Source organism: Scomber japonicus, chromosome 15 (genome assembly GCF_027409825.1).
Source record: "Scomber japonicus isolate fScoJap1 chromosome 15, fScoJap1.pri, whole genome shotgun sequence".
Taxonomy (NCBI): Eukaryota; Metazoa; Chordata; class Actinopteri; order Scombriformes; family Scombridae; genus Scomber; species Scomber japonicus.
In genome coordinates, this window is record NC_070592.1 from 25,485,397 (window position 1) to 25,509,750 (window position 24,354).

At 36.3% G+C, this 24,354-nt stretch overlaps 2 protein-coding genes across 2 annotated transcripts; both read right to left on the minus strand.

The window, feature by feature from the left end:
- Window positions 1-1,318: 1,318 nt before the first annotated feature.
- On the minus strand, window positions 1,319-9,529 carry LOC128373983 (ubiquitin-conjugating enzyme E2 E1-like). The gene is made up of 10 exons (XM_053334185.1): window positions 9,412-9,529; window positions 8,775-8,893; window positions 5,765-5,886; window positions 5,541-5,638; window positions 4,083-4,219; window positions 3,764-3,888; window positions 3,420-3,565; window positions 2,759-2,861; window positions 1,740-1,876; window positions 1,319-1,471 (listed from the first exon to the last, which is right to left on the minus strand). Exons 2-10 carry the CDS (start codon window positions 8,812-8,814, stop codon window positions 1,357-1,359), a joined length of 1,023 nt encoding a protein of 340 aa, XP_053190160.1. The 5' UTR covers window positions 8,815-8,893; window positions 9,412-9,529; the 3' UTR covers window positions 1,319-1,356.
- LOC128373950 (uncharacterized) lies at window positions 9,408-21,210 on the minus strand. Its single transcript, XM_053334153.1, has 16 exons — window positions 21,160-21,210; window positions 20,889-21,018; window positions 20,288-20,449; window positions 19,841-19,978; window positions 18,992-19,143; window positions 18,469-18,572; window positions 18,173-18,362; window positions 17,561-17,692; window positions 17,170-17,313; window positions 15,973-16,108; window positions 15,089-15,239; window positions 14,575-14,678; window positions 13,998-14,109; window positions 13,750-13,813; window positions 10,810-11,013; window positions 9,408-9,557 (listed from the first exon to the last, which is right to left on the minus strand). The coding sequence occupies exons 2-16, from the start codon at window positions 21,016-21,018 to the stop codon at window positions 9,408-9,410; spliced, it is 2,073 nt and encodes a 690-aa protein (XP_053190128.1). The 5' UTR covers window positions 21,160-21,210.
- Between the last annotated feature and the right edge of the window lie 3,144 nt (window positions 21,211-24,354).

Genomic DNA, 24,354 nt, shown 5'->3' on the forward strand with positions numbered 1-24,354 from the left:
TGTCCCCTCTCTGGCCTCTAGCAGAGGTTTTCAGTACTTTGATTACCAAAACAATATTCAATTGGATAGCATTTAGGTGTCTTTTCTTCCCTGATGTGTGAAAGGAAACCACACATTAGGGATGCCCATTGTTATATGCCCCTCTGTTATTCTAATATCACGATAGAAACCTCAAATATAACTCTATATTTGAACAGGAGGAATGACTTAGTAATTAATATCAAACTAAAAAATCAGGTATGTTTACCAAGGGGCCATTACCTATACTGACAGCTGAATCAATGACATTAATTTGTTTTGTTGATGTTTGTTCAATCAAATGAATATGGTTTAGGGTTAAAAAAGGGTGATAACTTGAAAGATGGGAAAAAAGATGAAAAAACAGAGGGAAAAGAATGTGTATGACAGTACTGTATTACATGCCACCATCGTTGCAGAGGACATTGCTGTACAATAAGAACACAGACAGCCTTATTCTACCAAGTGTCTTTATTAAGTACAAGAGTGAACTGAACATAATCAAGCTGTTCTTCACTTTTTTCGTCAGCTGTTATTTGTGAATAAGTATTTTTAACACAGTAAGCAGTAAAAATACAGATCAATATTGGTGGAGCATCCTTTTTCTGAGCATAAAACAGACTAACTGGTTAAAATTCAGTGATTAAAATGGATCAGTACAATATGTATTCAAATTCATGATATTAAAGATAAACTTTATTGATAGCACTTTTCGAATCACAGTTACAAAGTGCTTAATGATTGATATAGAGCACACTATAAAACAGAGATTAAAATAAACTAAAATACAGCAAAATATAAATGAATTCATGGAAAAGCAATATTTGATTAAAAAGACAAAATAGAGTTTGAAACCCTCATCTCCTTAATCTCCTCAGGCAGGACATTACAAAGTGTAGGGGCCCAGACTACAAATGGTCTATTATCTTTGTGCTTAAGTATCTGGATCTTGGAACACCAAGAAAACACACATCTAAGTGAGCGGGAATGAACACAGGGCATAAGAGTTCTGATGGAATAACATGGGGTGAAGCCTCTCTGGTCTTTGTAAGTCGTCAATAAAATTTTAAAGTAGACTTAGTATCTTAAGTTTTGAAGATATTTAATCTGTGAAGCTGTAAGTGGGGATGCAGTTAGTGAAATTGTCACCACATCATTTTTGTATTAACTCAAAGTATATAAGAATAAGTGAAGAATCATATGACATTTATGAATGAACAAACAACAATGTGATTAATGAATAACATGAGCAAACACTTAATGCAGTAGCTGACTTATTTCCATTGTTTCCATTGTTACTAACACAACTGTAGCTCCAGCATTCAGCTACACACTGGTTTACTGAATTTGATGACGACGATACTCGTTCACCATTTTCTTCATGTCACGGTCTGGTTTAAGATCAGTTCTTCTGAGCAGGGTAAACGGTCTAATGAATGGATCCCATGCCCATCTGTAAGAGAGTGTTCAGTCATTAATCATCTGTGTTGACAAATCATGAGAGTGGACTTAATTACAACGACACAAGCCATAAAAACCCCATCAATAGCTATAATCTCTGTATGCAGAACATCAGTATTTGAACTTGTTTGATACTATGTTAACTTGAATTGTCCTTATAAAATCAACTGATACAAAGTGCAGTTTGTAAAAGTTAGTGGCAACTAGCAGAATTGACTATGTTTTAAACAGTGTAATTCTGCCCAAAAACAAGAACTTACATTCTTATGTATTTTTCAATGGCCTTCCGTTCATACACATGTCCACGATTTGTTTTCACAGGATCAACAAATAGCTTCTTGGTGAGTCGACAGAGGAGATGTTCGGGAACTTCTTGTTCCTCAGGTTCAACCAATGTCTTTCAAATCAGAAGCAAAAACAGTAATTATTAATATGTCATATTAATGTAAATGAATAAAAAAAAGGAGTGAAATGTGACATTATTAAAAAGGTAATATGCACAATGGGCTTCATGCAAGAGGCCATATAGGAACAAATTCCCTCATATTTTTATTTGGATCTATGATTTGTTCTTATTTCTTTTATCTTAGATCAGACACGATTTTACAATTGGTCAAAAGAGATTGTACCAAGATAAAAAAAACCCAGTGTGACCAAAAATGACAAGACACTCACACTAGTGCTAGAGTTGTTGAATACAACATACTGTAGCACCTGTCCTTAGTGTTTAGGGGGTGTTACCAGTGGGAATAACAAACAATTAACCATGCGCCTCCAATTTAAAATTAAATGGGATTCATCATTCAGCACAACTGAGTAAGAGCAGATTCAGATGGTTAAGAATGTTTGATGCATCTGGAGTTTACTTCTCTTCTCTCATAACAGACAAAAGAAAATATGAGAGAAATGTTGCTGCATGACGCCTGCTGTACTCTAACCTTTCATGAACACTACTAATACTTGTCTTGTTGATCTGCTGTATGTACAGTATACTCATTCAAAGGCTGAAAGAGTGAAAAACAAAAGTTGATTGAATTTATTAATTTAATATCTGAGGTTTAGTTATCTAAAATTTGAATTGCTGATACTGAAACCAATGAATCTGATTCACCACAGGATTCAGAAAGATTTGGATTCCATGAATGGATTCAATAATGGAAATGGATGCGATAAAATGCTATTGAACCCCAACTCCATTGACAGGTGTTCATATTTTCTTTCTTTTTTTTATCAGTGTCCTGCTGCATTTTTCTCCCTTAGAACACAACAGTTCATTTACCTTCTCCATATCATCCAGTGACTGCCCGGCAGTCTTCTCTGTGTGCTTTTTGGCCTCTTGGTCATATGTCTCACGGCTGGTCAGGAATTCTTCAGCCAAAATGCTTCCACAAATAAGACACATTTAATTTGGATGCTTCATTTATTTTAGCACAAGTTAATAAGTTGTTTGAACAAGTATTGTTTGTATTTGGTTTCATTCATACAGTAAGAATGTCTACAGGTACATGCATGCTGGTCTAAATGCCTGTATTTCTTGGTGTATGTATGCATGTTTTGTGACGTTATCCAGCTTGATCTCAGTTTTATTTTATCACAATGCACAGTAATATATGTTAATATATGTAACATCTATTAAACAAATGTGTGATGTGGTTCAAAACAGTGATCCAGCAGGTACATTGGTTCTTCAAAATAGTTCATTTATCGAGCATGGTCTACGTACATGCAAACACAGTCTTGATATAAAGCCTAATCAGCTTAAATAACGTCATACTTTGGTGTATGAGTGGACTGAAGAGTTCGGTTTAGAACCTGCTCTATGTGTAAAGTGCCTTGAGATAACTTTGTTGTGATTTGGCGCTATACAAATAAAGATTGATTGATTGATTGAGATTGATTGACTGTGGTGGACAATGAGTGTGTAGGTGCTTTAATCTTACCTGTCCAATGGATCTTCAGGCTCAGGGATGATCAGCAGTCCATACACAGCATCAAAGATATCTTTCATGGTGATTTGGGCATTGTAGTTCCGGTCAAATATGTTGTGGCAGATGCGCCCCACGCTGTTAATATTGCAGTGGTACATCTTTTATTCATGTTAAGAAAATGATGAATGATGAAATGAACAATTAAAGCTCATACAATGTTTACAATAATTGACATTATTAAATACTTTGTTAAAACTACTTTTAGAAACACTTGTATGGAATCACTATGAATGGGCTCTATTCACAAATACGTTATGAGCCCCAATGTGTGTCTGTTCATTTATTTGGCAGGATACACGTGTGACGAAGCGAACAAGTGGAGGCTTCACTGGGTAGTCATCACCAAACTGGCAGAACAGCTCAAACACTCCTTTTTCATAAGGAGTGTCAGGAGGACCCTCCATGAGAATCTTCCAGAAGGCTGAAAGGTTTCAAAATAAAAGTTGTGATGATGTTACTATTGCAGCAATTCTCTTTATCCAAGAGAATTTTCTCCTGAAGGAGACAATAAAAGTGACCTTGTTGTTGAGTCATTCACTCATACCTGCACTTTTCATTACATGTATCACATTTGAAATTAAGAGACAAAAGGTCATTAGCAAACATGCCACTTACTGAGGTCTGATTCTGATGGAAAGACAGTAAAGTAAGGATGTGGGTCACAATGCAGACTCTTCAGCTCCTCCAGGATACGTTTGTCTTTCTCCATGAAACGTCCGTCTTTGGCTTCCAGAATCCTCTTTTTCAGAGCACTGGTTTGAAAGATTAGTGTAAAATGTCGACAAATTATGTAATGCTTTATATTGTAGCTCATAAGATTGTAGTGTATTTATTTTGTATATGAAAGACAGTTTACAGTGACAGGATGAGTTCCAGGATCCTGTTTAGCACTATAAACTCTGTAATTAACTCTGCCTGCTAAACTACAAATTCCACCCAAATCAGCTGTGAGCAGTCCAAGGACTTCTTTCCAGACAAAATCGACAGTATTAGGTCACATATTTCACACCCTACCAAAGACTTCTCACTGGCTATTGAGGACCCGTATGTTTTTAATCATTTGCGCCCGGTCACTTTAAGCCCACCAGCTTTTTTTTTTAAAGATTTTGTTGGCCTAGATGCCTTTATTTTAGCAGTAGACGGTCAGGAAACGTGACATGCAGCAAAGGACCTCCGGTCGGGATTCAATCTGGGGTCGGTTACGTATATGGCATGCGTTCTAACCACTCGACCACCTGCGAACCACCAGCTGTTAGTTGGATATTATTCATTACAAGACTCTTTTTGCAGACCGAGCATTCTGACAATTTTTAACAATAGCCACAGGTACAGTCCCATCTTGTTTGAAAAAGCCTGGTCTTGACCCTGCTATTATTAATAATCTCAGGCCAATTTTGAAGCTTTCCTTTTTATCTTAAGTTTTAGAAAATATTGTTTTCAATCAGATTCTGTCATTTTTAAACCAAAATACCATAGTACAGATACAGCTCTCCTAAAACCTCCTGTGTGCTGCAGATGCCGGAAAATATTATGTTTTGATGACCACAAGATTCCCCTGAATCACTCTGAGCTGGCATTTCAGGGCCTGCCCTTAACTGGTTATAGTCCTACATCTCACAGACAGACAATACATCATTTCCAGAGGCAGCTCATCCTCCACACAAGCAAATATGTAATGTGGGGTTTTACAGGGCTGAGTTCTAGGTCCACTTCTTTTCAGACTCTTGCGCCTGAATGCTGCTTTGGGATCATTGCTATTAAGTAGAAACTGTGTAATGCTGGAACAGACTGATCTCCACCAAAATCTGATCTTTACCCCTTTGTCAAGCTATAGCCAAATCTTTTTTAGTTAGCTTTACTAAGAGACACAGAGCTAAATGTGTGATCTCTTGCAACAATAAAACTAAATTATACACACACACACACACACACACACACACACACACACACACACACACACACACACACACACACACACACAGTGCTTGACAAATCATATGAAAACACAATTAACAACAAACTATTGTTCAGCAGATGCAGCATATCCCAATCAGCCATGAAACAGTCACTTACCAGTGTGTCACTGTCACTTTGTTGTTTATCTGACTTGGTAAGACAGCCTCAGGGAATTCATCATACCCATGAGTGGCAAAGAGTCCAGTTAAAAAACTCTGAAAATAACAAGAGATATAAACCAGCACATAGTTATAATGTGTAAATGAGTTTTAAACTACTGTGATGTAGTCTCATTTTTTCACAGCACTTTAAACACAATTGTGGTCAATAATCTGTATAACCTCTGTGATGGTGGAAGGGTCAGCTCTGTTCTTGGGTTTCCTCATCTCCAAAGAAAGAACAGTCTCAATCTCAAAAAGCTTGAGTCCATCTTTGCTTGTCTTTGGTTTAAAACAGCAACCCCCTGAAAGCAATGCACATTCAAAAAAGAGGAATTACTTCACCCCAAAACTGTTATCTTGGCATGTTTATAGCTGAGAGGTAGTATCACACAGATTAACTTGAATCATTTTACAGCAGGTATTGACACATGATAGCTGAGAGAAGTAATCAAGGTATAATAATATGAAGTGACATTTTCCACGCATTAAAAAAACAGTACATAAACTAGGGCTGGACCGATATGCTTTTGTGCCGATTCGATTCTCTAACGATTTTTGGGTCCTGATTCGATTTAAATTGCGATTCTGATTAAACAAGTATTGCGATTCCATTTTACCAAGTATTGCGATTTTATATTTCAAATATTGTGATTGTCTTTCCTTAAACAAGAACAGGTTGAACCAAACACTTGATAATACATCATAAGTCATATTTACAAAAAACAATACACACATCACATCAGTTTGTGAGATTTATTTTTAAAACTGTGCACCTGCCCTCACAAAATACATCCTCATCCGCCAACATCTTACAATAAACTGCTATATTTAGCTGGTCTTTAGAAAAAAAAAAAAAAATTAAATAAATACATTTTTTTAAATCAACAGAAAAAATTAATATAAAAATAGATTTTTTGGCCCAGCCCTAACATAAACCCGATTATGGAAACCCAAAGTTTATCATCTATATCTATAAATGATGTTGCATGTATCGCATGTTTTACAGACTGAATTTTTCATTCATGACGTTCACATTTGTTCAGATATATTATTATTATATATTTGTGCTCCGAAAAGACTTAAGTATACATATGAATTTTGTGTTCACAGTCATTTTCTTGAGAGTTAATTATCACAAAGCACCTCATAAGTTTGCTTTTGGATAAACGGTGTCAATGAAAAAGGGTTCGTTTTGGAAGTGTGGAGCATTAGGCCTACTTTCCCCTGCTCCTTCTAAAGGCAAGGTTAGTTCATGTGCATTTGTGATAAGCTGTGGAATTGCCCGCTGGCATCTAGACACGTATGCATTTCTATGCATCCAAAAATCATCATACATACATGCACAGAAGAAAGTAAGGTGGCAATCTTTTTTTTTAAAAAATGGAAGAAAAGTAATTAATTGATACTGTAAATACTTTTAAGATTAAAAAAATCCACAGATTGTGATGATATTGGTATATTATAGGCATATTTCCCAATAAAATTAAAATAGCTAAGATCATTCTTGTCTACAAAAATGGAGAATGGAGACTCTTCTACTAATTATAGACCAATTTCACTTCTTCCACAGTTCTCAATCTTAGAAAAGCTTTTTGTGCAAAGATTTGATCATTTCATTGAAAAACAAAATCAATATTTAGATACAACCGTACTACAATGGCAGCGATGGAACTGATTGAAGAAATCTCTGAAGCAAAAGAAAATAAGGAATATACAGTAGGTGTATTTATAGATTTAAAAAAGGCATTTGACACTATTGATCACAAAATATTAATGAGGAAACTTGAAAGGTATGGTATTTCAGGGGTAGCGCACTCATGGCTCAGTAGTTATCTTGAAAATAGATATCAGCATGTGCAAATACATGATGATAAATCTGACTTTTTGAGGGTCACGTGGGATTCCACAAGGTTCAGTGCTGGGGACAAATATCTGTAATGTGTCCAGGTTACTAAAATTGTTTTGTTTGCAGATGACACAAATTGATTTCTGTTCTGGTAGGACCTTGGACAGCCGGAGACAGAATTAATAACTTTAAAAATATGGTTTGATATAAACAGGTTATCTTTAAACCGACTCTGCTGAAAACCTCATGTAAATTATGTACAGACTAAAATATCCAAGACCATAGCAATACTTCATAAAACTAAATATTTCCTCAATCCAAATTCACTACACATAATGTACCACTCATTAATAGTTCCATTCATCACTTACTGTGTGGAGGTTTGGGGAAATGCATATAAAATAACTTAATTTTTTAGTGTGATTATTATATTTTATGAATCAACCAACATGTTATTTATGAATTCCCATCTCAAATTCAGAAACTAGAGGACTTCAAAATTGCACAGTTTATGTACAAGGTGAAAAATAAGTTGCTTCCGGACAGTACTCAGAAGCTGTTCCAAATTTGAATGAATCATTATAAAGGGATCAGCATGTTTACAAAACCAAAGATTAGAACAAATTCAAAGCAAATATGTATATCAGTTGAGGGAGTTAATTTGTGGAACATGCTTGAAAATCAATAGAAATTGTATAACACACTATTTCGATTTTTAAAAACATTTAAAAATAAGATGATTAACAAATATAAAATGGAGGCATAAATGTTAGTGTACATGAACTTTGAGGTGGATTGCTTTGTTTTGCTTTGTTGAGGTGATTGCCCAGTTGCTTTTAGGGATATGTAGCCATGCAAATGTGGTGGTGGTGGTGTGTGTGTGCTTGTGTGTGTATGAGTGTACGTGTATTTTCCACTGTATTATTGTGTGTGCATTATGTATATAGCTAATTATTGTGGATGTTTTGTTTTTTTTTTGTTTTTGGCTTGTTAGTAGATGTGGTGGACAATCTTTTAGTACATGAGTGTTTTGAGTTCATATGACAAAAATAAACTACACTAAACTAAACATCATGCTGACCCTCATGGTTACATGGAAAGTATAATTTGGTTAAACCACTTCTCTAACCTCTTTAGATGCATGAATAGAGTGACAGAGTTAGAGATTACAGATTAGCAGTAGAGTATCATTAGATTTACATGTATAAGACATGGAGGGGACAATATCGGATGAGGCATTCCATTAGTTGGTTTTTAAAGCATTATTGGTTGTAGACAAAAAACAATAACAAATTAAAAACTCACAATTTAAGAAAATAAACTGTATGAATGTTTATCCTGTACCTGTTGCATTGCTGATTCCATGAAGCATACTGGTTTGCATTTTTTTCAGAACAATGGAATCCACTATGATGCCAGACTTGATCAGGTTGACCGCAACAGCAGCTGGCTTGTTTAGGGATCTATGCACACATATTCAGATATGTTTCCAAAATGCATAGCAAATAGCAATAAGCATGTGTTTACGTTTGTAGGCTTTATATGAACAAGTAACATGGTGTGATGATAACAAACTAAATATTCACAGCTTCCTATGTGTTTTTTTCTAAGATGAACAGACAGTATATACAGTATAATGGCAGTTATATTACCCATGAACAAACATTTAGAAGAGAGAACCAACACTTATATGATCAGTGAACTGACACATAATAGACCACTGTCTTCCAGTGTTCCATACACTTTTATACATTCATGACCAGTGAGTGTGGATTGACTTGGGCACACACACACACACACACACACACACACACACACACACACACACACACACACACACACACACACACACACACACACACACACACAGTGCTGGCCTACTCTTTGGGAAACTACACATGCCTGTGAAAATCTGATTAATATTTACAACGACAGATTACAGTCACCAAACTATTGAAGGATATGAAGGAAGGATTTTTACCCATGATCTTCTCCATCTGTGAGACACAGAATGCGAAGTCTACAGTCTGGAAATTTCTTCTTTACTTTTTCCAACTCCAGTACTCCATGCTGTAGCGCATCATACAGCTTTGTGCCTCTAGCTGTCTTAAGATTGTGCACATGTTCCTAGAAAAGTGAAAAGCAACAACTGTGTCTGTCCAATCCTGCTAGGACTTTCTCTGTTTGAGTTTGGATTCTGAGTTTAGTTCCTGTTTTATTTTGAAATATATTATTCTTGTGTTTCTGTAATCTTTACTTCCTGTGTTTTCCCACCTTAGTTGATTACACCATAGCTGTGTCTGAAATCACTCCCTATTTACTATATAGGTCTCTACATTTATCCTGAGCCATGCTGACACGTGTCTTTGTTAATTTCAGACGGATGCAGTTGTCAATGTCTTACCCTGTGCCCACATTGTCTAAATAGCAAATACACTTGCACCGGTCTGTGCGCCTATGGTGGCGCATAGCTAATTGAAAATGGGTCTCAGAACCACGTCTGCTTCTGGAAGATAGCTGCTCAGCTGCCACTTGGTGATATTATCAACAAGAAAAGCATCTGAACATCTGGGGTTAAAACAATAGCATTAATCTGTTAATGAATGCGTGTGATTCTTACAGTGTCTGTTATCCACAGCTGTTTATCCTTTAGGGCTGATATGTTGCTCACTGTTTATTAAATCAGCTGATGACACCAGGCTGCTACAATATAACCATTTTTCCACCATTAAAATAGCAAAAGTGGATTTGGACACACCCTAAAGGCATTTGAGCCACGTGCTTCACACCGTGCGCTATAGATCGGTAAGATACGGCCCTTGGTGTTTACTATATAGGGAGTAATGAGTGAATAAGGGAGTGATTTTGGACACAGCCCATGAGTTCACTTCACTTCACTTTCTTGTTTCACTCACTGTATTTAAGTTCAGTTTTCTGTTCATTCTTTGTGGAGTTGTCCTGCCAAGCCCAGGTTGTCCTCAGCTTTTCTGCCCTGTTCAGTTAACCCTGTGTTTCAGCTTTTATTTTTATTTTTTTGCCATCATATCCTGAATGAAGACCATTTTAGTCAGTCTTGCTTTTGCTCTTTGCTATTTGTTCTTTTTTAAAATTTGAATGTACTGCAGAGATGCCTTTGAAAATTTCGCTATATCTCGTATATTGCCAATAAAAACTATTCTATTCTATTCTATTCTATTCTGTTGGGTCCATATGCTCCGTTCTCTATTGTCACAAGAGTAGCCTATGGTATCATGGCTCATCTCATATCCTAACCTTCAACTAGTATTTAAAACTAATATGTACAGTGCAGGACTGAACAAATACATGATTTGATACACTTCAAGTTTGTACAACCTTTAAACAAGTGTAATGTATTTACCTTGAACTTTTCAAGTGTTTCTGTAAATGTGTGGAGTGTTGTCACTGTAGAGTCAAACTTCACCAGTCCAATGACATGATGGAAATCATAAGCCATGGTCCGTGTTGCAAAGTTGTCAAAAAGCTCTTTTACAGCATGAATTCTCTGTATTTCCACACTTCCATAGCACTTCCCAGTCATTGATGAGCTTGCATCTATCAGCACCTAATGAAATCACAGTTAAGAAGTCAATGAGACACAAATGTGCCTGTGCCTGACTGAAGGGAAGACCACATTATCATAGTGTCACTATACGGCCCATGTTGTATAGTTGCTTATATGGCAACTTATATGCTTATATGGAAGTCTAAAGATCTACACACATTATGGTCAGATAAATCAATTACTAATACTGACCCTCCTGAGTTTGCATGCCATCATTACACTCACCAGCCACTTTATTAGGTACCTAATCAACTGCTTGTTAACGCAAATATCCGATCAGCAAATCACATCGAAGCCAATGTGCATTTAGGCATGTAGACATGGTCAAGAAGACCTGCTGAAGTTCATACCGAGCATCAGAATGATAAAGACAGGTGACTTTGAACGTGGCATGGTTGTTGGTGCCAGACTGGCTGGTCTGAGTATTTTAGAAACTACTGATCTACTGAGATTTTCACGCACAACCACCTCTAGAGTTTACAGAGAATGGTTTGAAAAAGAGAAAATGAGTGAGCGGGCGGGAAATGGCTTGTTGATGCCAGAGGTCAGAGGAGAATGGCCAGACTGGTTCAAGATGATAGGAAGACAATAGTAACTCAAATACCCACCCTTTACAATCAAGGTATGCAGATGACCATCTCTGAACTAGATCGGTAAGCCGATATTATCGGTGAACATGTTGTCTGATATGTGCAGATAGTTTTATTTAATTTGTTAAAGTTATATAAGCAGCATTTTATGTGTATTTTATGTTTTTTCTTAATTCAAGTTTAATGTATGCATATTATTGGGGATGTTTTCTTTGCACATTTTGGGTGCACCAAACATTGAAAACTGGTGTTTGTTTTCCTATTTTCAGCTCAAAACGAAAAATATAATAAACAAGGAAACCAAAATGAAATAATAAATATAATTTACGTTGTCCCGTTATTGCTCGCTTTGCGCATGTGCAATGTATAGTCACTCGGTATCCATGGTGAGCAATAACACACAGGTGTCGTGCCAATGGCCAAAAAGTGAGGTGGGGGGAGGGGGTGCACTGGGTGTCGGTCCTGGGGACGTGCGATTGGTCAAATAAGCAACAACACTATCAGGACGCTGAGCTCTCACACACACTGCATTGATAGTCACACAAACACTACTCTCACTCGCTACAGCGCACTCTTGCTTGCTCGCTCAAGATTCAGAGAGATTTGCGACCGTCAAGGAGCAGCTATCAATATGCGGGAGACTCTCAGAACTTCCGGGAGTGTTGGGATGTCTGATAATGTTTATTTCCACAGAATTTGCAGCCATAAACAGGTTTGTTGTTAATCAGGCATGATATTAATGTGATTACAGTCAATAATGTTATTTTTATGTTTGTGTGTTTGTTATGTCTGATATCCTTGTTAAATAGACTGTATTTAACATGATTTATGTATGGCTTTTGTATGCAATAAAGACAATTGGGACTGAAAGGGATTTCTCCCTCAAAATGACTTCAAATCACTCACCACAATTATGATTTACAGATTATACCATAACCAGTGCTCTTTACCTGTTGAAAACTGTGTAAAGGGCCAATGCAACACATAAAATGCAGTTTTTTACTTGCCAAAAATTGATTCCAGCTCTTAATTTGATACTGAAAGGGGTTTTCTTCCTGACTTCATATCACTCATCAGAGTACTTTTCTGTTGAATGTCTTCATTAAAACAACCCAGCTGACACCTGACGTTAATGCGGCATTGGAACAATGTTGTACTCCAACGTTGGATTATGATTGGATTATGATATGGATTTGAAAACATTATCCCAACTCTCCCAGAAGTTCCGAGAGTCTCCCACATAGTGATAGCGGCTCCTTGATGCCCACAAATGGAATCTGGAGCAAGAGTGCGCTGTGGAGAGTGACTGCACGTGCGTGTGTTTGTGTGACTATCAATGCAGCGACACCCAGTGCACCACCCCTAAATCGCACTTCCCCAGGACCGACACCCAGTGCACCCCCCCCCCCCCCCCCTCACTTTTTGGCGCGACACCTGTGTGTTGTTGCTCACCATGGATACCGAGTGACTATACATTGGAGCAATAACGGGACAACGTAAATTATACTTGAAAATAGGAAAACAAACACCAGTTTTCAATGTTTGGTGCATAAACAAAAACAGAGAAACACAATATTGACTCGTTTTTTTGTGTTTCGTTTGCCAGATTAAATGGAATAATTGAATGATCAGATGATACATGGACCAATCACTAAGCTCTGACTGCACCTCTAACAACTGTGCTTTTCATATTGGCAATCTGTGGAAAAAATGCTTGTAAGCCTGCAGTGGATTTTATTTCACTGTGAATTCTGAGAGTCACTGGACGCCATATCCAAATCTCTTTTTTTTCAACAATTTTATAGGGATCCATGGTAAAAAACAAAACAAAACAACAAACAAAAAAAAACTTTACTTAGTGGACTGAACTCTGAGACTGTGGGACAAAAATGCTGCAGTTACATTGTTGTAAGGTCTGTAAGGTCAAAGAACTTTCTGAATTTCACACAAACATTAGCTTTGGTTTGTTTTGTTTTTCCATGCAACATATGTTACACATAGTTTCAAAATAAGGCAATTCCTATACTTTTTGAAACATAATGTAAAACAGCAGTCCAAAATAGATCTAGAATGAGGAAGTCTAACTGTCCCCCTAACAATTCTGGCTCCATTAGAATATATTGAAGTAGTAAATGATCAACATTACCAGAATAGCTTCTTCTGGAGTCCTGGTTGTGACAAAGGATTGGTCGTCTCTATGGTCACCAGTTCTGCATTAAAGGAGAAAAATATGTGTTAAGTTGTAAGATGGATGAGTGACATTAGGATATGTATATAAAAGCATGTAAGAGAAAGACATTGATTTTCATATCATGGAGTCATACCACACATTGTTGCAGTATGCAAAAGTAATATTTTTAGAATAATATACTTTATCAAAATTGATGTACTCACTTTGCTGCCAATACATCCACATCCACTTCATTGACTTTGCCAGCCAGACAATCATGTACCATAATCATTCCAGGTATTAACTTATTTTTTTCTAGATAAACACCAAGGTTGTCTGCAAAGGACAAAACAACATGTCTCTCATATGAAAGAGATAATAGGTTTCACATGTGGCAAAGAGTGGAGTTTGGTACACGGTTCCTGATTATGGCTAAAGCTATAATTCATAGGGGTCTGTAAAGCACACACCAGAATCTGCTATTTTTACATTGACATCCAGGGTACCTGGCACAAACTGAATGTCATTGTATGAAACATACACACAATGCAAGATACACTATCAGATCTATTGTGATTAACCTCATGTACTGACAAAAAACATGGAACCTCTGTCTCTTTCTCCACCTCTGGTTGCTTATGGGGGCAGGTTATGTGTAGCTTTATCATTACCCTACATTTCTATCACATGTATATTTATGAAATGAGATATTATTTATCATTAACACAATTAATTTGATTAAAAACAGCTTTCTGATCTAGGCAGTACCTGTACTCAAGAAAACAAGACATGGCGTCTGACATCCTAATTCCTTCAAAAGCAGCGGTGGAGTCACAATGAGAAAAGGGAAAGCTTTCAGTTCCTCTGCCATGTCTCCAAAAGTCTTCTCAGTATTTATGTGAAAGCTGTAATTGAATGACACACATTACTACAGAGGTTACTGTGTTTAAAATGCTGTGAGAACTGAGTTAAGACAATATGAGAAAGACAGGTTTCTTATCTCATTATTACTCATAAATGTCTATTCAACATTTTGAGTTAACTTTGTAACTACACTAAAGTTAACTGTAGTATAGTGCACAACTTTACTACTACTACCACACTTCCCACACTAAGAATCAGTTGCAAAGAATCAGATAGATCACTTTGGATAACCAGCTACTGTAATCACCATTAGCATGATGACACTGATACATAGGCCACTGATGTCATCACAAACACTATATGTGCAGCATTGAAATCCATATGAAAAAGTTCAGAACTCTGTCACTTCTACTATCATAACTAATTTTAACATAATTTTAACAATACATACTTCTGACCAGTCACACTTCCATGAGAGATCCAAAGATGGTATGTTGTAACTGAAGGATGAACACTGAGCAAAATCTTCTCAATGTTGGTGGCTCTCTTGAGTGACGTTACTTGTAAAACCTCCTCGGAACAGTTTGGAATCTTCTCTCCATCTTTAAAAAGATTCTTTTAAAATTAAAATATAATGCCCATAATAACAGATCTAATCATTCTCTGACAAATTACAGAATTGGATCATCAAGTCAAAGCCCTTTACATCCGTAAATAATATTACTGCCAAAGTTTCTTTTGTGTATTAAACACTGTGACATACTGTACACTTAAGGAAACGAACACTTAACATTTGGGTGGTATACCATGAAGCAATCCTTCAAATGCTGTTTCAGTCAAAGGAACTCTGAACTGATATGACGTGCTCCAGTTTAGTCAAATAATTGCATTCTTTCTTCCCACATTCAAGCAAAATTATACCATAGTTCTTATTGGTCAATTCTACAGACTGAGAATAGATTGTTCTTCTACTGAAGGATTAAGGTTTAATGCTGGGTTTATATAAGTCTGATATAAATCACTCTGAGCCACAAGTCTGTTGCAACTAATGGAATGTTTGCGATAATTGTTCACTGTGAACAATGCCTTTTGTATTTAAGATGTATATTTCCATTTGTCAGCAGCATATACCTGACAAAAACAGGGACTGAAATGTTGTACTCATTAAAGCATCTTTATTGAGCAAGAGAAGTGACAGTGTATGGGTATTTTCTTTTCCTTTTTACCACAGTACCACAAATAGATAATCATTCTGTACAAAATGTGTACATATGAGCAAGTTTGCTACTATAATTTTGATCCATAAAATATTTAAAAACAAATTAAAAAATGTACCTCTGATTATATGCAGCACATACGCTCTTTCCAGGGTACCCGGTACTCCAGGTACCCTGACTGGATCACAAAAACGCTTGTTGTCTTCAGACATCAGAGAAACTGGTGCATAGTCTTCATGTTCTGCTGTCTCTTCCTGTCAAAAATAATAAAAATGAATAAAACAAGGGACACTAGGCAGTAACACTCTGCTGGAAACATTCTTTGCTGTCATAACTCTTTTGTAACAGTGCTACAGGTCATAACAGCAGCAACATGTCTCAAAAAAGTTGGAAGAGGGGCAAAAAAGGGCTGGTGGAGAAACAGGTGGAGGAACATTTTGCAGCTAATTAGGTTAATTGGCAACAGGTCTGTGACATGATTGGGTATAAAAAGAACATATTAGAGAGGCAGAGTCTCTCAGAAGTAAAGATGGACAGAGGTTTACCAATCTGCAGAAGCTTGCATCTACAAATTGTGAAACACTTTATATAATGTTTTTTCAATATAAAAATGCAACGGATATGAATATCCCATAATATTCAATTAAAGTCTAATGTTCTTATTTAGCCACTTTGTCTCACTGGAACCCAAATCTCAAGTGAACAACTCTCATAGGGTAAGTGAAGGTAACCTATCCCTTCTAACCATTGCACTTAGTCTCATTGTTATATATTTTAATGCTGAAAAGTAGAGGAACATTTACTCAAGTATAATGCAAGTACACAACTAAGATACTTGCATTTGGTAATTATTTCCATTTTATGCCCCTTTCATAATTCCACTTTATAGGGAAATATTGTACTTCTGACAGGTGCTGGAACAGTGCAGCAAATAGAGTGTAGGATAAAGTTCTTTAAATGTTTATATGAAAGCAATCTGATATTGTGTCCAAAAGTAGAATTATCTTCAATAGAAAATATATTTAAAGAAATGTACTGTGTATTCATGAAGGACCCTGATAGAAAATGACCTGTGATGTGGAATCATATGTGCTTTGTTTTAATAACTCATTGTGATGATGCTTGTAGCCTCTTGCACACAATATGTACTAAAGTCAAATATAATTAAATATACACATTTACAAAGGTTTTCCCTATCCAGGTTGGAGTGAGGCTGAAATATATGAATTATTAGAGGAAGGCAGTTATTATTTTGTTAAGATGAGTCAAATATTCCTGTGAATTTAGATTCTGATTGTAACAGATTGGGAAATACCTTTGCTTCTGTCATGAGAAATGCCCAGCAGTGTGTGGAATGCTCAAAGACATCAAGGTCCTCAATGATCTTTTCCCCACGTTTTGATCCAAGCTTTGGCAAAAGTTCTCTAAAGAGTGTGTACAGACCTTCAACCACTGCAATCTACAGGAAAGTTAAAAAAAAGTTACTGTAAGTTAAGGTCTCAGTTTCTTCAGTTTCTTTATTGTTATATTGAATATCTTTTGTTAATCTCTTTTATTGTAAGGTATTAGTGAATTCATGATTCCCCTGTTTAAAAACAACAGTGTAAAATGTACATGCTCATTTGTAAATTAGTACCTTGAAGTATTTCCAAAAGGTCAACGTAACTGCTAATAAAGTTAATATTATAACATTTTGTATCATTTACCTTTTGAGTCCTAGATAGGAATACATTCTTCTCGAGTAACTGATACAAACTCTGAGCCAGAGGGTTACATCCAGTTAGTTTACGTATGTAGCCAATCAAATTCTTGTGTGGAACCACTGGAGGTTTGTTTTTCTAGAAAAGAAAAAAAATAATGTAAGTCCAAATTGTTTTTTAAGCACAATTGTGAATTATTTAAACATCCCTTTCTTGCAAAAAACTAACACAACTATAATGTATCAACATACTGACAAGAAAAACATCAACAAAGCACATTTCTGACAGACCAGGGTCTCAGAAAACCCACTAAGCCTCAATTTGAATATTTTATTTCTACACAATTTAATACACAATTTACAACATGTATGAAACAGAAGTGTTGAAGTGGTTGGACGGCACCTTCAACCTAGCTCCCCTATCCCCTGAAAATAAACTCCTCTAAAAATCTCCCTGCAATTATGACAAAATAATAACAAAAATTATAACAAAATGTAAAGAAAAAAAATGTCTAAAACTGGCCAGAAGATACCAAATAAAATAAATAAATATTAGCAAAATAAATGATGGGTAAAATGATGATTAAAAAATGGTTCTAAAACATGAAACACTGCTTACAATGACATCAAGTGAGGACAAGAAGACACTGATTCCTTTGGGAGTTTGCTGCACAGAGGGTACAACATCATCACTGAAGAACTCAGTAGTGTCTGGAACCTCCTCAGCAAATGAGGACAGTGAGAAGAGGACTGTTGTCTCTTCTGAGATTCCACAACTTTCCAGTGTGTTTCCAGCACCATCTCCACCTCTGAAAATATGATTGATAAGCACATGAACACATAGAGCAAGATGTTACTGTTGATGCTCAGTATCAAAAGCCATACTATCCATGGATTACGATCAATGTGAATTACTTATAATGAAGAACGTGTGCTGGGATTCCACTTTCATTTGCAAGCTTGTTCTTCAAATCAGAGATTGTGTCAGTAGCCAAGTTCACCTTCACCTCGTAGTCTCCCTGTATGAAAATTATAAAATACAAGAGAAAGTTAAGTCAGAGATTTAAGTAAGAGTCCATCTAGAGATGTGCTGCTAATATCAATGGGAGAAATTAACAATAAATTAGTGGCAAAGCCTTTTGAATTTGCCAATGCTCTGATTTCTATGTCTGCTTGGTTGGATTCTGCAGTATTTTGTATTTTGTACAATATTTACACACAATGACCATAACAGAAACTCATAAGCTAAACCAACTGTTATACTATCCAGAAGAAATTAATTAAATTTGACTGTGTTGTTCATGAGTTTCATTCACTGTCAGTAATAAAACATCTAAAAGCATAAATCTCATTAGATGGTGGTCTGTGATTCACTGTGTGTCAGTAGGGATCCTTGGACATGAAAACATTTAAGAACCACTGAATTAGATTACAGTACCTTGAGCATGACATGGCACCGAACTGTATCCTCTCTGGAGGTTTCAGTTAATGGTCTGTTTGCATTCTGAGGAGCTGTAAACAGGTTCTCCTTTGGTGTAAATATAGCATAGATTTCATCTCCACTCTTAATGTGTCTGTCCTTTAAAGACCCTGTAGACAAAAACAAATTCAAAACAAACACTATATATTTTGTTGTGTTGTGCTGTAAGGGTGTTGAAATTCTAATGAAGTCACAGGGCAGATCATTTGTTTGCCTTTTGTTTTGTTTTTAAATGTTGGGGAGTGAGTTACCATTTAGCCTTTTTTTTTGGTTTGTTTTCCTTTTCCGTTTTCTTTTATAGAATAAGAGGTGAAGAAATGGTTCTATTTGGACTTCCTGTTTTTCTTTTAGCAATAATTTCAGTAAAGTGCCTTTAAGACAATGTCAGTGTCTTCTGATATGGGGATGAGATTGTGTTCTATTTGGCTTTGAACAACAACAGCAACAATTAAGAAACAGCAAATGAACAGACAAACTGGTGCACTGAAGTGGTATATGGGGCTGTTGGTGCTCCTCTCGGCATCTCCAAACATACAATAAATCCCTTTTGCCATATTCTGACAACAATGCATCACCTCAGCCTGTGTTATATACAAAGGTTCTATTAACAACATTCATGTACTCCTTTAAAAAAGATGAAGTCAGATGACCAGCTGTGTCTACATTTATTTCACATTCAATTCATATATAACCCTTACTTAACGTTCATCATGCTTAAACTTCCAGAGTTTTCATCATTTGTATAAAGGCCTAATATTAATTCATTGTCATTACTTATTTTAAACCCCCAGCACTCAGTGAGCTTACATGTGTTGAAGAAGGGATCATCAGTCAAAGGCATCCCATCCACTGTGTAGAGACAGACACCTTTGGAAGAACCAATGCTTTCAAGGTGACAGATCCTCAACATCAGATCTTCAACTGTGTTTTGTGATGGATCCATATCTACCAGTTCAAAATAACAAAAGTACAAAAATTGTGTGAGTGTAATCTCACACAATCTCATACTGGCACTGTAATTCCCGACTCGGACACATGGTGTCCCTAAAGAGTGTCCTTAGTGCTCCTACTTTTCCACCTCAACTGCTTTGTTTATGTTTTTGCATAAAGGCGGTGGCTATCTATCACAAGCCTTTCATTACTCACGTCAGCGGCAACAAGAGGTACTTTCCCAAAATATTTCTCTTCCAATTTTTTCTCTGCTCTATGAAAAGCTAAATGATCAAGAACAGGGTATAAATTATGAGAACTTACCTGTGATATGTTTTGGTTCGGGACATTTGGGATATGTGTACTGCAGAGAGAATGACTGTAATAACTTCTGTGCAGGCATTGCAACTGTGTGTGAGGGAGCTCTGAGTCTGCCAATGGTGGTTTTCATATTAGCAAACCGATTTTTTTCCACTTGGGTGAATCCTGTTTGGAAATATATTTACTCATATGAATTTCACATTTTCAACAAACTGCTCTTATATTCAACATTAACAAGTTAATACTGTGGAAATTTAACTTAAGATGTGCATTTTCTATTTGGATTATTTCATAAATTACTAATGATTTTAAGTCATAATAGTTTTCATTATGAAAACATTTGTTAAAAGGTTATTTTATTAGGCTACTAGATCCAAGCCATGTTATTCACACTTGAGAAAAGAGAAAAACTAATGTAATGTGTCAACTGTAGGTGTTTACTCATCAGGATTAATGGTTAATCAATCCAGTTCTGAGTTTTAAGTCAGTTTTCAGTTAAAATATAAACCTTAACATGATTCTGTTCTTACATTAAATAGTTTCAAGGAAGCTACATGGAAAACAGAAAATGCATTCACAAATCATTCACATTCAGTAATCTTACCAAAGTTGTTTAAGTCCTCATCTGTTACACCATCAATGAAATCCCTTTCATCTTTCACTCCTAACTGTACAAACTTGTTGTAATAAGACTCCAGTCTGTGTGTCTTAAGTAGGTTGAAAATTGCATCCATCTAAAATAAATAAATAAAATATCAAAATATTACAGATATAATCATTACATTTCATGATATAAGAACTCAAAGATTTTGTGTGAATAATTTTAGATGTTTAATTACAGTTGGTCTATAATTGCTTAAATTGGACAAACTTACCTTGATGTGCTCAAGATGAAGTGCAACAGGTGTGCTGTTTTACTTTCTGTTCCAAGCATTTATTGGAACAACAAGGTGTGTCTGTTTCATTGAAAATGAAACAGACAATGGGAGGGGGAGGGGGGGGGGACTCTTGATCCCTCATGATGATGGATCTGCTATAATCTGATCAGTGGAATCAAATATTACATATATCTATGTCACACAATTGTGTCTGAGTGTGAAAACTTTTTTCCTTTGTATTCAGTTAAAATTGTCTACATCAAGGGAGACTTAAGTGCAGTAACACAGATCTTAGATCTAATATAGTTTTAGGAAACTAAACAAAATATATAGTTAAAACATAAACTAGTGAGAGACAGTTCAATTAATCTAACATCTTATTTACTCCCTTTTAATTTAAGGCTTTCTAAAGGCTGCTCTCTGCAGATGTAACAAAGATCATGAACACATATTTTCCTCTCCAGCAAAGCTTCATAAATAAACCTGTATGAGGAACTAGACAAACCGGCTTTATTATCACACAAGGTAGAAGGTACAGCCTTGTGTACTAGTGTCCTCTTTACACTTAAGTTATGCGCTCAGCTGATTCTAAGAACAGCAATTAAAACTATACTTTAAAGGTTTTAACACACTAATCAAAGACAAAAGTAAATATGCCAAATTACTAATGTAAAGGATTCCTTAAAATATACTTCCAAGAAAAATAATAATCAAAACAAATTTTAACTGATGAACAACTTTGGGATATTTTGCATGTACTGGTTATGGTGGTATTAACTCATGAACTGTGAGTTTTTGTCAATATTTGTAATCCCTTTTTTGGTGCAATCATTTTCAAAGTTTCAACAGGTTTTTGGGAATCAGGCATCACTACCCTCTGATGCCAGTAAATTTATAATAGAGGATGGTGAGTATTGTAGCCATGACCGGTAATAAATGTAAGGGCTGAGTAATAAACTGAGTTTAAAAGCCTACGTGTGGAGGCAGCAGCAGAATTTTTGTAAATTACTTCCTCATAATCTAGAACTGATAACATAATTGATTCAACAATCTTTCAGAAACCTTTATTTATAGTCGAGAGATCATTGAGGGGTGGGCCCCTCATTTATGATATCAGGGGCCTGTTTCAGGAAGCAGGTTTAACTAACTCAGAGTTTTCACTAAACCTAAACAGGCCCCAGGTCAATTACAAAGATAGGAAAGGAAAACAACAACAGCAATAAAATAAAATCTTTTTTTGTTTATTGTTTGAGGTTGAGTAAGTCCTGAGGCCTGTACTACGAAGCTGGATTAACCTATCCAGGATCTCTCTCCGTTACCTGGGTTGACTTAACCAGATCTTCGCAGTCTAAAATAAGCGGTACTACGAAGCTGGTTATCAACTCGGTAAATCAACCCAGGGTTTTCCAATCTGGATCTCTGCGCGCTCACATAAAGGGGAGGTGTTTGCAGCGTCTGACCAATCACAAACATGGAGAAACCCTGCAGAGCAGCCTACTTTACCATGGAGGAGCAGACAATTATTCTTCAACAATATGAAGAATTCAAACATCATCCAGGCCAAAAGCAACACTGTTGCAACACTGATGCAGCAGCAAAAACCAGGAAGGAATGCTGGCAGAAAATTGCCGACTCTGTTAATGTGTAAATTCACGAGATCATACAATATTAATTTATCAGACAATATAAACGGACAGCACTCTGATCACACAATGCCACTTTATTACGGCACAGACGTTTGGGGCAGATCGCTTCCTCAGTGCCCTTCCTTTCATAGAGACATTAAGTTAGTTTAATATTCAACATTCAAAATACAAACCTATTATGCTTCAACCATTTGAGTGAATGATGTCAAACCAACTGTATAACATACAGACCTATCCCTCATGTGCCTCAAGGATTATTTTACAAATATAGCCTATATTTTCGTCAATTTTTTACAATTACAATAAATAAATACAGTTATTATGCTCCCTGACACTTTGATCTCAGGATGTCAAACCTACAGAATAATATCCCCCACGTGCCTCAATGATTATTTTTTAAATATATATTTTGGCCAATTAAAAAATTGCATCTATCCCTAAAAACTCATTCTCTCCTAAGCGCTCCTCTCGCGATCCGCGCACCAATGTTGACAGGATCTTTTAAGAATGGGCAGGTCATTTTCTAAGAGAGCTGATTGGTCAGGAGGTGGTGCTTTTGTACTCATTGATCTCTTATCCAGAACATAACCTGCTCCGAGGCCTGTACTACGAAGCTGGATTTTCTCTTATCGAGATAACTTCAGGGTTAACCCTGGGTTTTCCGTACTACGAAGCTGGTTCACTTCTTACCGGGGTAAATCACCATGGTAACTTATGCTGAACGGCTAACCTGCTCCGGAGCAGGTTATGTTCTGGATAAGAGATCAATGAGTACAAAAGCACCACCTCCTGACCAATCAGTTCTCTTAGAAAATGACCTGCCCATTCTTAAAAGATCCTGTCAACACGCGGATCGCGAGAGGAGCGCTTAGGAGAGAATGAGCTTTTAGGGATAGATGCAATTTTTTAATTGGCCAAAATATATATTTAAAAAATAATCATTGAGGCACATGAGGGATATTATTCTGTAGGTTTGACATCCTGAGATCAAAGTGTCAGGGAGCATAATAACTGTATTTATTTATTGTAATTGTAAAAAATTGACGAAAATATATATTTGTAAAATAATCATTGAGGCACATGAGGGATATTATTCTGTAGGTTATACAGTTGGTTTGAAATCATTCACTCAAATGGTTGTAGCACATAATAGGTTTGTATTTTGAATGTTGAATATTAAATTAACTTAATGTCTCTTATGAAAGGAAGGCCACTGAGGAAGCGATCTGCCCCAAACGTCTGTGCCGTAATAAAGTGGCATTGTGTGATCAGAGTGCTGTCCGTTTATATTGTCTGATAAATTAATATTGTATGATCTCGTGAATTTACACATTAACAGAGTCGGCAATTTTCTGCCAGCATTCCTTCCTGGCTTTTGCTGCAGCAACAGTGTTGCTTTTGGCCTGGATGATGTGTTTGAATTCTTCATATTTATGAAGAATAATTGTCTGCTCCTCCATGGTAAAGTAGGCTGCTCTGCAGGGTTTCTGCATGTTTGTGATTGGTCAGACGCTGCAAACACCTCCCCTTTATGTGAACGCGCAGA

Coding starts and splice junctions, on each gene's coding strand:
- LOC128373983 (XM_053334185.1), bottom strand. CDS start 8,814: ATGCAAACCAGTATGCTTCATGGAATCAGCAATGCAACAG. Junction 3,889..4,082: donor TCCATCAGAATCAGACCTCA/GTAAGTGGCATG, acceptor GAAACCTTTCAG/CCTTCTGGAAGATTCTCATG. Junction 2,862..3,419: donor CCTGAAGATCCATTGGACAG/GTAAGATTAAAG, acceptor TATTTGTGGAAG/CATTTTGGCTGAAGAATTCC.
- LOC128373950 (XM_053334153.1), bottom strand. CDS start 21,018: ATGGATGCAATTTTCAACCTACTTAAGACACACAGACTGGAGTCTTAT. Junction 16,109..17,169: donor TTCTCATGACAGAAGCAAAG/GTATTTCCCAAT, acceptor TATTTTTGACAG/GAAGAGACAGCAGAACATGA. Junction 14,679..15,088: donor GGAAGTGTGACTGGTCAGAA/GTATGTATTGTT, acceptor ATTCAATTACAG/CTTTCACATAAATACTGAGA.